Source organism: Artemia franciscana, chromosome 6 (assembly GCF_032884065.1).
Source record: "Artemia franciscana chromosome 6, ASM3288406v1, whole genome shotgun sequence".
NCBI classification, from domain to species: Eukaryota; Metazoa; Arthropoda; class Branchiopoda; order Anostraca; family Artemiidae; genus Artemia; species Artemia franciscana.
The window spans coordinates 30,846,133-30,860,886 of NC_088868.1; the positions used below are offsets into that span (position 1 = coordinate 30,846,133).

The following is a 14,754-nucleotide window of genomic DNA, read 5'->3' on the forward strand; positions in this document are numbered from 1 at the left end:
ATCAATCTCCAAATCTACCATCTCTTTCACCTTTATTGGCCATGTCCCATTCCTCTTTATCTCATTAATCTCAGATCTTCTAGGATTTATCTCATTCGCAATAATTGAGTAATTCTATCTTAAAAATTGAAATACCACAAAGCGTGTCAACACGTCCGTCAAGCCTTGGAGTCTATACGCAAGGCTGAATATTGCTTCCAAACTCATTGAAAACCTAAAAATTTCCATTTTATTTCAATTTGGCCCTTGTTGAGTATTGTCATTTTGTGGTAAAAAGTAGCCTTTCGCTACAGCAAAATCTCTTCCCCTAGACATTTGTTTTAGCATGATACATGAAAAGTTTTGAATAATTGAATTTCATATTTCCAGAAACATCACTTCCAATCAACTTATCTTTAAACATAATATGGCATCAATAAAACTATCTTTTCTTAACTTAACAAAAGAGTTATTTTATCAAATATTGGGTTCTCCGTCCGGCTGGATTCGTACTAACAATTTTTACTTAATGCTTTTTTAGCAATGCAGATTTTAATACACAAAATATATTTTGTTCTAAAATTTCACAAATTTATTCTGTGTCAAAGGCAATTTTACAGGAGGGGAGGGGGGTACAGAGGGGAATTCGTCTCAGACGTAGAAATTCTAGGGACACAAAATTTCAAATAAATAATCTTACGGTTGTAATCATTATGTAACTTTAGAAGTTTTATTAAAATGGAATACAGGACACAATTGATAAACGAAAATAATAAAAATAATTAATAAATAAATGAAAAAATTAAAACAATTAACTAATAATATGTAAATGATTATGATTAAAATGATGAATAATAATTAAGTAAATGAATATTAAATAATTAATTCATAATTTGATAGCTATTTTGCTAAAATTAAACCAACTTTTTTTGTGAAAGAGGGGGGGGGGGAGGTAATAAAGATTTTGTTCTGAATTACTGAATTACACTGTTCTAAATTATCTATACGCAAAATCAATGTGAATGATCTTACCCCTTGAGTTAAGACAGAAAGATTCCCCTGCTTCAGCATGTCTTCTAATTCTTGGTCCGTTGTTCGTATAGACACTATAAAAAAAAACAAAATAAATATATGACTACAAACAACAACAAATAAAATTAAGAAAAGACAAGTTTTGATGATTTTTTTTAAAAAAAGAGAAAAAAAAGAATTATTCTAACTGCAGACACAAGTCACAAGTGGGCTGGGCTACAAGTTGAGAGCCAGACATTTATATGGACTTAAAGGTTTATCCTTCAAAAAGAAAAAAAAGTAATAATAAAAAAAAATCTTCGACAGCAGCTTTGCCTATTATAATAATCGCTTTTTTAATATACACAAAACCATGTTTGTATTAAACTTACTAGATTCAACAATAGTATATTCACAAGTGAACGATTCACTTTTAACAGTTTGAATTGCAGAGTTAAGGTTGCAAGTGATAATTTCTCCCAAAGTTGGGTTTTTTAGAATAAAAAGATACTGAATTTGACGGGTGGTAAAAAAAAAGAAAGATAGATTATCCGACTCGTAAAAAGTAACAAAACTTTATAAACAAACTGTATAATTATATAACTGTATAAACAAAATTTTAATTATTTAATAATTTATTTTGTAAACTTACCTAAACCTTTTACCTTTTTTCCTAAATGGCTTTCTCTTAGTTTTGATCTAAAGATTTTGAGAAAAAAGGGTGGGGAAGGAGGCCTAGTTACCCACCAATCTTTTGGTGTCTTAAATGGACAACTACAACTTTTAATTTTTTACGAACGTTTTTATTTGTAATAAAAATGTGCTTAACTTACGAATTAACTTGCGTAACGAACTTCTATATTCATACATTTTTATTACGTATATGAGGAGGTTTTCCCCCTCGTTAATACTTCGCTCTTTACACTAAAGCTTGAATTTTCTCCCAATTCTTTAAGAATGACCCCTGAATCACAAATGCCGTAGAATAAATAATTGAAATTACTAAGAATACTTTAGTGCAAAGAGCGAGGTATTAAAGGAGATGAACCCCTCATATGCATAATAATTTCTGTTCGTTATAAGTTTTAATGCTGCTCCTTACTTTCAGTTGAAAAAACTTTTTCATATAAACATTTGCCCCCTTCATGGAAATTCTCTTCCCCACGACGAATTCCTCCATGGAAAGATCCTCCCAAGTAGCCCCATCCCCTCAAACAAAAAAATCCTCCTGAAAACGCCTGTACGCTTCCCAATAACCATTAATATATGTAAACACAGGTCAAAGTTCGTAAGTTGCAGCCCCTCACCCGGGGACTGTGAGGAGGTATGTTGTCCTCAAAGTCATAGGTTTTTTCGTCTATGCTGAACAAAATGGCTATCTCAAAATTTTGATCCATTGACTTTCGGAAAAAATGAGCATGGGAGGGGGCCTAGTTGCTCTCCAATTTTTTGGTCACTTAAAAAGGGCACTAGAACTTTTAATTTCCGTTTGAATGAGCCCTATGGCGACATTATAGGACCACTGAGGCAATACGATAACCCCTGAAAAAAAAACACACACACACCCGTGATCTGTTTTCTGGAAAAAAACAACAAAATAAAATCCACATTTTTGTAGATAGGAGCTTGAAACTCCTACAGTAGGGTTTTCTGACACGATGAAGATTATATGACTTTTAAGGGGGTGTTTCCCCCTATTTTCTAAATTAAAGCAAATTTTCTCAGTCTCGTAACTTTTGATGGGTAAGACTAAATTTGATAAAACTTATATATTTAAAATCAATTTTAAAATCTGATTCTTTTGATGTAAGTATTGGTATTAAAATTCCGTTTTTCAGAGTTTCGTTTACTATTGAGCCGAGTCGCTCCTTACAACAGTTCATTACCACCAACTGTTTGATATTTAAGATTAGTTTATGAGTCAGAGAAATATTTTTAGTTTTATTAATAAAAATAGTCTTCTAACCAATATTTTTACGGCGAATTCACATGTTAGAGCATTCTTTTGGGGAAGAGAATGGGGAACACCCAGTACCATGTTTCTGGATACGCTCTTGTAGCATAGATAAAATTTTGACAATTTTTCTCTTTTTTTCTTTTTTTTTACTGTTTCTGAATGAAAAAGAAATATTTTGAGACTTACAAACTTGGTGTATGGAAACCAATGATTTATTTACTTATTTGATTTCTTACGGATATATTTAATTTTAAATCAGGGAATAGCTTTTGTCCAACACATTGCGTTTAGATGTCTCAATAGAAACATCATTCTAAGAACCTGAAAGAAAGAAAAGAAACCATAATCCATTATGCACTAACTTTACATAATGAGTTTTAGGCCATAGCAAAGGTTTTCTTCCGAAATCTTTTTGCTAAATACGGCATTTCTTTAAAAAGCTAAAATGCACTAAAAGTGCAGTACCGTAAAGTAAGTGCAAGCCACAAAGCTCATCAATTCCGCGCGATTATTTCTTTTTTCACTTTCACTTTCTAATTTCTAATGAATCACTTTTTTCGACTTTTTCAAAAATCACGGATATTTGAAGCAACTGTTATCCCAACGATATCTAAATTAAATCCATATATCTAAAAAAGTTTAGAAAACATAAAAATTAAAGCAATGAAAAAATTGATATTAAAATGTGCTATTTCTTACTGTAAAAAATCAAAAGAGTTTTGATAAAACGTTGGCATCCTTTTCTGTGTTCTAGTTGGGCTCGATTATATCTTCTCAAAACAGAATAGAAATGCCACCACAATTTTGAAGCCATTTCGAAGCGTTTCTTTCTGAAGCCACAATCTTTTTGAAGCCATAATTTTGAATGTTTCTTTCTGAAACCTAAAAAAATGAAAAAAAAACCTTTATATACCATATTACAAAACACAAAGTCGCAAAGAAAAGAAAAACGGGGACAATAAACAGCCAGTGAACAAATTAAAAATTATACAAATATTTCGGTCAAGACCTCTGCTTGACCGTCCTCAGTGCAGAATAACTGATAAAAAAAAAACCTTAAAACAAAACTTATATGATGACCCTTTCTCAGGAACGATGAAAGGGCAATAGTCCTCGTTCTTCTTTTCTTTGAGATTTTGTGTTTTGTCATGATGAGTCAGTGTGGTCTCGGAAATCTTTTATATATCATATTCATGTTTATTTTTATTCGCAAAAATTATATAAACAGAAACAACGCAAAAGTGTATAAAATATAAGAAATGAAACTCAACTAAGAGAACTACAAGCTAACATAAAGCAAACATGCCGCAGTCGTCACAAGAACACTTTGTAAGCTTTTTATTATTTTTTTTTTTTTAATGTAACTCAAACAGAAAAATAAACAAATCTACGAATTGTATGGTTTAGGCTAATTTGCATGAGCAGTATAAAAATGAAAAAGGTACAATTTCAGGCCACTGATTTTAACGTTTATGGAGGGTATTTCTGACCAACCTTAAAAATTGAGGGGTGGGGACTGGACGAGTTTACCTATAGGGAAAGGGATACGAAAAGGTTCATTTTTTTGGACAGCTAATTATTGAAATTTCTGGAGCGTAGTCCTAACCACCCTCAAATTTGGAGAGGGTGGGTCGCATTTTGGGATAGGTGAACATGATTTTGTTAAACTAAACATAATCTAAAGTATATCCTGCATTTTTTTTTGTACTAAAAATAAAGTATTATTTTGGATTATTTTTTTTTAAGTTACTAAAAAAGGTGTTCTCCAATGTGTGGAGAGGGGGTGGGGCATTTTCTATCTTTTTTTTTAATGAAAATACCAAAATTTATTTTTAAACATATAGGCGGGCAATTGCTACCCTTACCCGATTGGTGCATCAGACCCCAGCTCATTCGATCGGAAATTGAAAGAGCATGAGCCCTTTTCAATAGTCAAGTGATTAGATGGCAAGTAACCTCCCTCCCACGCCCTACTCTCACCCAAACACATACAAAATTTTTTTAGAAACCCACTTCGTTCAACGTAATTGAAAGGTCCAGAAATTATGTCCAAGAGGATGAAAATTCTCCAACGGCCCTCAAAGCGAGTTGTAAGTTATGCCCTGGAGACATATAAAGTAAATATTGAAAGGGTTATCGTATAGAATTCGAAGCGGGCTCATTGGATTCGTAATCAGAAGTTCTAGTGCCATTTTAAGATTCAGAGTGATTGGAGGGTGAATACCACCCCCACAACTCGTATTTTCCCAAAATGAATCTGATAGAAATTTTGAGATGGCCATATTTTGTCGAAGAAACTTCAAAAACAGCTCATCCGATTGAAAATTGAAAGGGTGAATGCCCTTTATAATAGTCAAAAGTGATTGGAAGGCAACTAGCCTCCCTCCCACGCCCACCATTTCCCCAAAGACATCCACATTTTCTTTGATAAATCTATTTTTTTTAACGCACTTGAAAGGTCCGGAAATTATGTCTTTGAGGATGAAAACTTCGAAAAAGGTTCGTTCGATTGGAAATTGAAAGGAATAGTGCCCTTTTTAATAGTAAAAAGTGAGTAGAGGACAACAAGCCCCTCTCCCTCCCATGCCCATCAATTCCCAAAGCACATATAATCAAAATTTTGAAATACCCATTTTGTTTAGTTTAGTTGAAAGGTCTGGAAATTATGTCTTTGACAACCCTTATACCTTTTCAAGACCTGAACATAATTTACGCTTTACTGAAAAAAATGGATGTGAACTGTCAGTTTAGTGTACATATTAATAAAAAAAACAAGGTTTTTTTTAACTGAAAGTAAGGAGCGAGATTAAAACTTAAAACGAACAGAAATTCATCCGTATATGAAAGGGACTTTTCCTTTTTCAACGCCCCACTCTTTACGCTAAAGTTTGACTCTTTCTCTTAACTCTAATTTTTAAAACTATAAAAAACTTTAGTGTAAAGAGCGGGGCGTTGAGGAGGAAAAGTCCCTTTCATATACGGAGTAATTTCTGTTCGTTTCAAGTTTTAATCTCGCTCCTTACTTTCAGTTAAAAAAACTTGTTTTGTTTTTTTTAATTTAATTTCTAAACGTTTCTGAATTAATGCATGCTTTGATTTTGGCTCTCCGCACATAAATAATTAAAACGAAATTTGTATATTTATTTTTTTTTTGGCTAAATGGCTTTCTCATAGTTTTAATCAGAAGATTTTGAGAAAAAAGGAGGGGGAGAGGAGGTCTAGTTGCCCTCCAATTTTTTGATTACTTAAAAAGGCAACTAAAACTTTTATTTTTTTACGAACGTTTTCATTAGTAAAAAATATACGTAACTTGCAAAGTAACTTTCGTAACGAACTTCTATATTCGTATGTTTTTATTATGTATATGAGGGGGTTCACCCCCTCGTCAATACCTCGCTCTTTACACTAAAGCTTAAATTTCGTCCCAATTTCTTAAGAATGACCACTGAATCACAAAGGTCGTAGAATAACCAGTTGATATTACAAAAAATTCTTTAGCGTAAAGAGCGAGGTATTACCGAGGAGGTGAACCCCCTATATGCATAATAATTTCTGTTCGTTTTAAGTTTTAATGCTGCTGCTTATTTTCAGTTGAAAAAACTTTTCATATTTATGTTTTCATTGTTTTTCTAAATAACATTGTTTTTTAATGGAAAGATCCTCCCACGTTACCCCCTCCTCAACTTCTCCCCCCTCCAAACCAAAAAACTCCTCCTGAAAACGTCAGTACACTTCCCAATAACCATTACTATATGTAAATACTGGTCAAAGTTTGTAACTTGCAGCCCCTCCCATGGGGACTGTGGGGGAGTTTGTCGTCCCCATAGACATAGTTATTAGGCTTTCGACTATAATGAATAAAATGGCTATATGGCTTTCGACTATGATGAATGAAATGGCTATATCAGCATTTTGATCCGGTAACTTTGGGGGAAAATGAGCGTGGGAGGGGGCTTAAGTTCCATCCAATTTTTGGTTATCTAAAAAGGGCACTAGAACTTTTAATTTTCGGTAAAATAAGCACTCTCGCAAAATTCTAGGACCACTGAATCAATACGATTACCCCTTGAAAAAATATATATAAAAAAAATAAAGACGCATCCGTGATCTTTCTTCTAGCAAAAAAATGTGAAATTTCACATTTTTGAGGATAGGAGCTTGAAACTTCTACATTAAGGTTCTCTGATACGTTGAACCTGATGGTGTAATTTTCGGTCAGATTGTATGACTTTTAGGGGGTGTTTTCCCCTATTTTCTAAAATAAGGCAAATTTTATATGGCTCGTAGCTTTTGATCGGTAACTTTGATTCAACTTGATGAAACTTATATATTCAAAATCAGCATTGAAATGCGATTCTTTTGATGTAACTATTGGTATCGAAATTCAATTATTTAGAGTTTCGGTTACTATTGAGCCGGTTGGCTCCTTACTAGAGTTCGTTACCACGGACTGTCTGATACTGATATATATTCCCTAAAGTTTTGAGAATTTCAATTTCTGAAAGCTGAATAGGTCAAAATATATCAAACATATTTGTTTATTTAAATCATACAATAAATAACCGAGTCAAACTCAAAACGAGCAAAAGTTAACCTGAGTAGGGATGCCAACCCACATTCCTTCTCAAGACCAGAACATGATTTGGACTTAACAGAAAACGAAATACATTTATAATGTTTTCAATTTGTTTTTACTAGTTTAAAATGTTTTTATAAGATATATGAAGAGAGAACTCCTCCCCCTTGCACTCCAATTACAGCAAGACTGTTGGGTTCCCTTTTTGAGAGTAACAAGAGTTTGGAAGGCAAGCAGCCCTTCTCTCAAGCCCATTCATTTTCCAAACGTGTCCAGTCAAAATTTTGAGACAGCCATTTTGTTCAGTATAGTAGAACGGTCCAGCATTACCATTAGTTACCTATTGTTCGTTAGATATATTTAGGGATATTAGGCATGTGAACCTCCAACAATTATGCAATTGGCCCACTATGCTTTAAAAATAAATGTTGCTTTAAAAATAAATCAAATGGCATTGTGTTAAATGGTTGCCAATAAGACACCTGAGAAATATATAGAGAACGACTGGGGGTATTAAGTTGAAACTTTTGGGGATACTGCTATTGCTGCTTCTGCTCTCACAATCCAAATAAATAAAAAGAGTGTACGTGAATCCAGATTGTCAAAGAGTATAGAAAGAATCTTTTGGGAATGGTATCAAGTTCTATTTTTGAGGTAATTTTCAGAAGCTCTATAATTAAATTAAAAAATACTGTTTGTATCAGGATTAAAAATTGTTGTTAAAGGTTTCTCCAGCATACAAATAGCAGCCCATACTATGGATTCTTGTAGAAGAAAACTGATAAGATAGACAATGTTATTCTTCCCATGGAAAAGACTAAGCCAATGAAAAACGACCAGAAATTAATTTAAAAAACTTTTTCGACAAAAGTAAAGAGCCAAGAATGAGCAAAATTAAAGTCATATAATCTTCCAAGCGTAAAACTACCACCAATCACTACCAACGAATAAGGGAAAGTCAAAACGAATAGAGATTGCGATAAATAGCCGATTCAAACTCAAAACGAGCAAAAATTAACATTAGTAGGGCTCACAACCCATGTGCCTTCTTAAGACCAGAACACAATTTGCACTTTAATGAAAACAAAATACATTTAAAATGTTTTCAATTTGTTTTTACTTGTTTGAAATGTTTTTACTAGATGCATGAAGAGAGAAGTCCTCTCCCTTGCACTCCAATTACAGCACCAGTGTCAAATAAATGAAACTCAAAACAAACAGAAATTACGAAAAATAGCCGAGTCAAGCTCAAAACATACACAAAATAACATGAGTCGGGCTGATAACCCCTATGCCTTCACAATTTGAACACAATCTGCACTTTACTGAAAACAAAATACGTTTGAAATGTCTCCCCCTATCTTACTTTCCAAATAAAAAATCATCAAAACCTGGATGAAATGTCAGTATATGTCATTTACACAAACAATCCACGATCATTAGTTTGTTTATTTTTTCAGCAAGGCGCAATTTTACTACAAAAATAAAACTATCAACTGAAAAAAAAAAATTAATTTTAAAAAATCCATAAAACCCATTTGGAAACCCGTTCGAATGTGGAGTATATTAAATTTACTTACGCAAAAATTAGTATTTTTTACTAACAAAATAAATCTGTCAACTGAAAACGATTAGAAACTAAATTTAAAAAAATCAATTATATCTTTATATCATTAAGTAAAGAACAATATTAAAACCTAAAACGAGCAGAAATAGAGTCGTGTAATAATTCAAACTTAATTAGGCACATTTTCAGCTTTCAATATCATTTTCACTTTATTCGGGAAATTTGGCTCCAAACTTCCCCAGCCCCCAGACTTTTGACGAGATTGCATCACTGTTTGGAACCATGAAAATGAAAACTATACAGAATTATCACATCATGATAAAAATCATGTGAGAGTCAAAGCCCGAGCTCTATCTGTAACAAACACAGCAAGCGGAGGGAGGCCACTTCAGGCTATGTTTGCAGCGTTATTTATATACATACATATATATATATATATATATATATATATATATATATATATATATATATATATATATATATATATATATATATATATATATATATATATATATATATATATATATATATATATATATATATAAAATTTCATAAGAATGAAATTTAATATGAAATAAATTTCATATTAAAATATATATAAAATTTCATAAGAATCCCCCTAAACCACGGTTTATTGCTGGAGCAGCTAAATGTCCAACCCGCATTGCTGCTACTGACCTCTCTTTAATTTTAAAGGAAATTATAAATAAGCTTAAAATCTATTGTTCTGGCATTAAAAAATTTTCGAATTTTAATCCATATTGGAGTGTTAATAATTCACTGCAGGTGATAGATTCTTTAACAATGGTTTCAGCTAAAAGAATTGAGTCTTTTGATTTTGCGACAATGTATACTAATTGATCACTTAATGTAGTGTTAGATAATTTAAAAACGATTATCAAGAAATCTTTCCTCTTATCTAGTAAGAGTTTCTTAAAAATAGACACTCATAATAAAAAAGCTATATGGACAAATTGCTTTAAGACTACAGTTAACTTGAATTGTTACAGCTTGGATATGATTTTTGATTTATTAGAATTTGTTTTATATAATACTTATATAAGATTCAATGGTCATTTGTACAAGCAAATTGTGGGAATTCCCATGGAGGGGAATGCCAGCCCATTTATAGCTGACTTATTTTTAAGTCAACTAGAATATAATTATATGATGGATAAGAATAATTACAATAATTTAAAACATGTTTTGTCAAATAACAAAAGATATTTAAATGATATTTTGGTCTTAAATTGTAGGGACTTAATTGATATTTCTAAAAATATATATCCATCAGAGCTTACTCTTGAACCTAGTCATGGCGCTGGTCTTGAAGATCATTTCTTTGATTTAAATATTAACATTTCTGATAATAATAAACTAAGTTTTAAAATGTATAATAAAACAGATGATTTTGATTTTGAAGTGATTAATTTCCCGTTCCCTGAAAGTAATATACACTCAAATATGACATATTCGGCGTTTTTCTCACAGTTACTTCGATATCCAAGGATTTGAAGTAATTATATTGATTTTAAAAATAGATGTAAAATCTTAAGCCAAAAATTGAAATTAAGAGGTTTTTCTGCAAATAAATTAACTTGGCAATTTTAAAAATTTAGTTTTCATTATAACGAACTTTTAAATAAATACCAAAAGAATTATCTAGAAATACTTAGGGAAATTTTTGGTTAATTTCTTTGGTTTGCGAAAAGTTGATGCAGCGCCATTTTTTTTGTGAATTGTATATCTAAAAGAATGGATTTTTCAAAAATAGCCACATGGTACTGTTGAAATCTATAATTGTTTTAGTTCATTCAGGTTTTTTTGCAAAAAGTTAATATTTGTGATTTGGTAAAATTTATCACATTTAGTTTACCTACTGCTGCTAAACAGGGGAATATATTAACAGGATAAGTTTGTTTTGGTGTTACTTGGTTGTTCTACATTTGCTTGTTTTTTTGTTGTTTTTTTTTAAATAGGCATAAATTTTGGGGGTGATACCTGACACGGGGATACCATAGGTATTCTGTGGTAGGCACAACACTTGACTGGGTAGAGAATTTAAGGTGCCGAAACCCTATAGGCACAGGCAAGTGTATTCTCCTGATGAGCCCTTGTGTTGGGTTGTTGCCTTTGAATTATTTGTCTTTAATGTTTTTATTGTATGGTAAATGACGACTTATACTTATTGACGACATGACTGTCTGTCCATGGATTATTCTTTATGGTTGATTGTGTATTGCTATGTTGTTTGACCTATGTGATTGTATGGATGATTATGGCCTCATTCAAGTGCTGGTCTATATTAATCACTAATTTAGGAAAACAGTCTTCCTTTTCTCCTTCTGTCTCTTTTTTTTTTTAATGTGTTTGTGCTGTTGCATTGGTGATTTCTCTTTTCGTTATATATATATATATATATATATATATATATATATATATATATATATATATATATATATATATATATATATATATATATATATATATATATCTATATATATATATATATATATCTATATATATATATATATCTATATATATATATATATATATATATATATATATATATATATATATATATATATATATATATATATATATATATATATATATATATATATATATATATATATATTATATATATATATATTATATATATATATATATATATATATATATATATATATATATATATATATATATATATATATATAAATATATATATATATATATATATATATATATTTATATATATATATATATATATATATATATATATATATATATATATATATATATATATATATATATATATATATATATTTAGTATTAACACTAAATATATATATTTAGTGTTCGTTCTATTCGTCTTTTTTTTTTCGTTAAGAAAAGTTTTTTTCTTTTTTTGTTTCCCAGCTCACCTTTTAACTCTTCATATGTCCTTCGTATCCAAGGCAGAAGGAATTCAAGAATTTCTAGGATATGTATTCGAGTAAGCAGTGGATCTAAAATCTCCTTGATTTCGTCCAAACTTGATTCGATCATGGCGATATTACTTCTTATACTCTCTCCCTGAAAAAAAAGTAGTGACTAAATTTATAAAAGGCTGGAGTACTTGATAAAGTATTTGGACATTGCGAAGTCAGAAAACAATTCTTACTTCATAATATAAGAATAATTGTAGCAAAGAGATTTTACATGCAGAACCACTGTACTTTATCCCCACCCCACCACACTAATGTGCCAATATATAGCCCGAAATTGTATCCAAAGTATTATATTTTTATCCCACTTAGATACGTTTTATTAGGATTAACATAAATTCACTTCTTGAGCTGCAGGGATATATCATGCAAGTACAAGTGCTGGTTCTAGGAGCCAAAAAAAAAATCTCAACCTATTTTGCGTAAGTTCCTTGCGAAAAAAACTTCTATTGATGGACGTTTACATAACGGACGTTTACAATACATAACGATATAAAATACTTATATCAATAAAAACATCCACAAGGTATATTAAATAAATGTGTACAGTATTACAACATGCTGATAATTGATACTAGATACGTTGACAAGGGCGGCCGGCGTTTACCCCCCAGAAAATACTCCCCTCCGTGGAAAATAAGGCTTTCCAAATTTGAAAATTTTAGATTGAGTTTTTTTTTCGTAGGGATAGAGAATTTTTGTAAAGTGTATTACACCCTACACACTCAAGTTTACGCTGTGTAAAAATCGAGAACAAACCCGTTTCTTCGTTAGATTCTTTCAGCTTAGGGTGAAAAAAGACTAAGACAAGTGACAGAATAGATGAGAAATACATAATTTGGGCTATATATTTGCACATAGAGGGAGGGGAGGGTAAAGCATTCGGACAATTTTTACTCAGAAAACAAATCTTGCTTCGTAATATGCAGAATAATTTCACCTAACACTTATTACATGCAGAACCGCTATACTTTACCTCCTCCCCCTAATATGCAAATATATTACCGAAACTTGTATCTAAAGTAACGAAGAAACTAACAAAGAAACCGGTTTGTTCTCAAGTGAGTGTCGCATAATGCAAAAGCACCGAAATATTTTATGGATAGTCCTGGAATTATTTAACAAGAGCTAAGAGCTCATATGGCACTTGTGACGACGCCAGAAGAGCCAAACACCAAGAGCTCGTATTGCAAGAGCTCATACAAAATTCTAAGAATCAACAGATTGATTTAAATGGAAAATCAGAGGCTTAGTGCCGGTCAGGATTTAAAATAAGAGCTCAGAAACACGAGATCCTTCTATATATCAGAATTCATTAAGACCCGATCACCCACCCGTAAGTTGAATATACCTCATTTTTTCCAATTTTTCCTCTCCCTTCATTCTCCCAGAAGGTCAAATCGGGGGAAACGACTTTATCAAGCAAATTTGTGCAGGTCCCTGACACGCCTACCAATTTTCATTGTCCTAGCACGTCCAGAAGCACCAAACTCGCCAAAGTACTGGATCCCCCATAACTCCTCCAAAGAGAGCGGATCCAGTCTGGTTACGTCAATCACATATCTATGACATTTGCTTATTCTACCCACCAAGTTGCATCCCTATTTCTCCACTCTAAGCGCTTTCCAAGATTTCCGGTTTCCCTTTCCAACTCCCCCCAATGTCACCGAATCTGGTCAGGATTTAAAATAAAAGCTGTGAGACATAAGTTCACTCTAAAAATCAAATTTCATTAAGATCCGGTCACTCGTTCTTAAGTTAAAATACCTCAATTATTCTAATTTTTCTGAATTAGCACCCCCACCCTAACTCCCCCAAAGAGAACGGATCCATTCCAATAATGTCAATCACATATCTATAACTTGAGCTTATTCTTCCCATCAAGTTTCATCCCGATTTCTCCACTCTCCATTCAAGCGTTTTCAAGATTTCTGTTTCCCCCCTCCAACCCCCCATGTCCCCAGATCAGATTCGAATTGAAAATAGAGCATCTGTGAAATAAAATCTTTCTATATATCAAGTTTCATTAAGATCTGATCACCCATTCGTAAGATAAAGATACCTCAATTTTCACGTTTTCCAAGATTTCCGCTTTCTCCCTTCAACTCCCCCTAATGTCACCGGATCAGGTCCTGATTTAGAATAAGAGCTCTGAATTACAAGCTTTTTCTAAATATCAAATTTCATTAAGATCTGATCACCCGTTCGTAAGTTACAAATGCCTCATTTTTCTAAATTTTCCGAATTGCCCCCCCCCCCAGCTCTCCAAAGAGAATGGATCAGTTCCAATTATGTCAGCCATATATCTTGGACTTGTGCTTATCCTTTCCACCTAGTTTCATCCTGATCCCTCCACTCTAAGCCTTTTCCAAGATTTTTGGTTCCCCCCACCTCAACTTCCCCCAATGACACTAGATCCGGCTGGGATTTTAACTAAGAGATCTGAGTTACGAGTTCCTTCTAAATATGAAATTTCATTAAGATCCTACCACTCCTTCGTAAGTTAAGAATACCTCATTTTTTTAATTTTTCAGAATTAACCCTCCTCCTCCTCCTCCCCCCAACTTCCCAATAGAGAGCAGATCCGTTCCAATTATTTCATTTACGTATCTAAGACTTGTGCTTATATTTCCGACCATTAATGTGCTTATATTTCGGGATGAAATCGGGGTCTCAT

General features: G+C 32.2%; 1 protein-coding gene across 1 annotated transcript in view; it reads right to left on the minus strand.

Annotated features, from left to right (window-relative positions):
- LOC136028305 (uncharacterized) overlaps positions 1-14,754 on the minus strand; it is a gene marked incomplete at its 3' end in the record, with an annotated part of 120,299 nt that overhangs the window by 62,899 nt on the left and 42,646 nt on the right. The window contains 3 exon segments of the mRNA XM_065706066.1: positions 1,012-1,085; positions 3,647-3,829; positions 12,015-12,165. Coding sequence (XP_065562138.1) covers positions 1,012-1,085; positions 3,647-3,829; positions 12,015-12,165 — 408 coding nt within the window.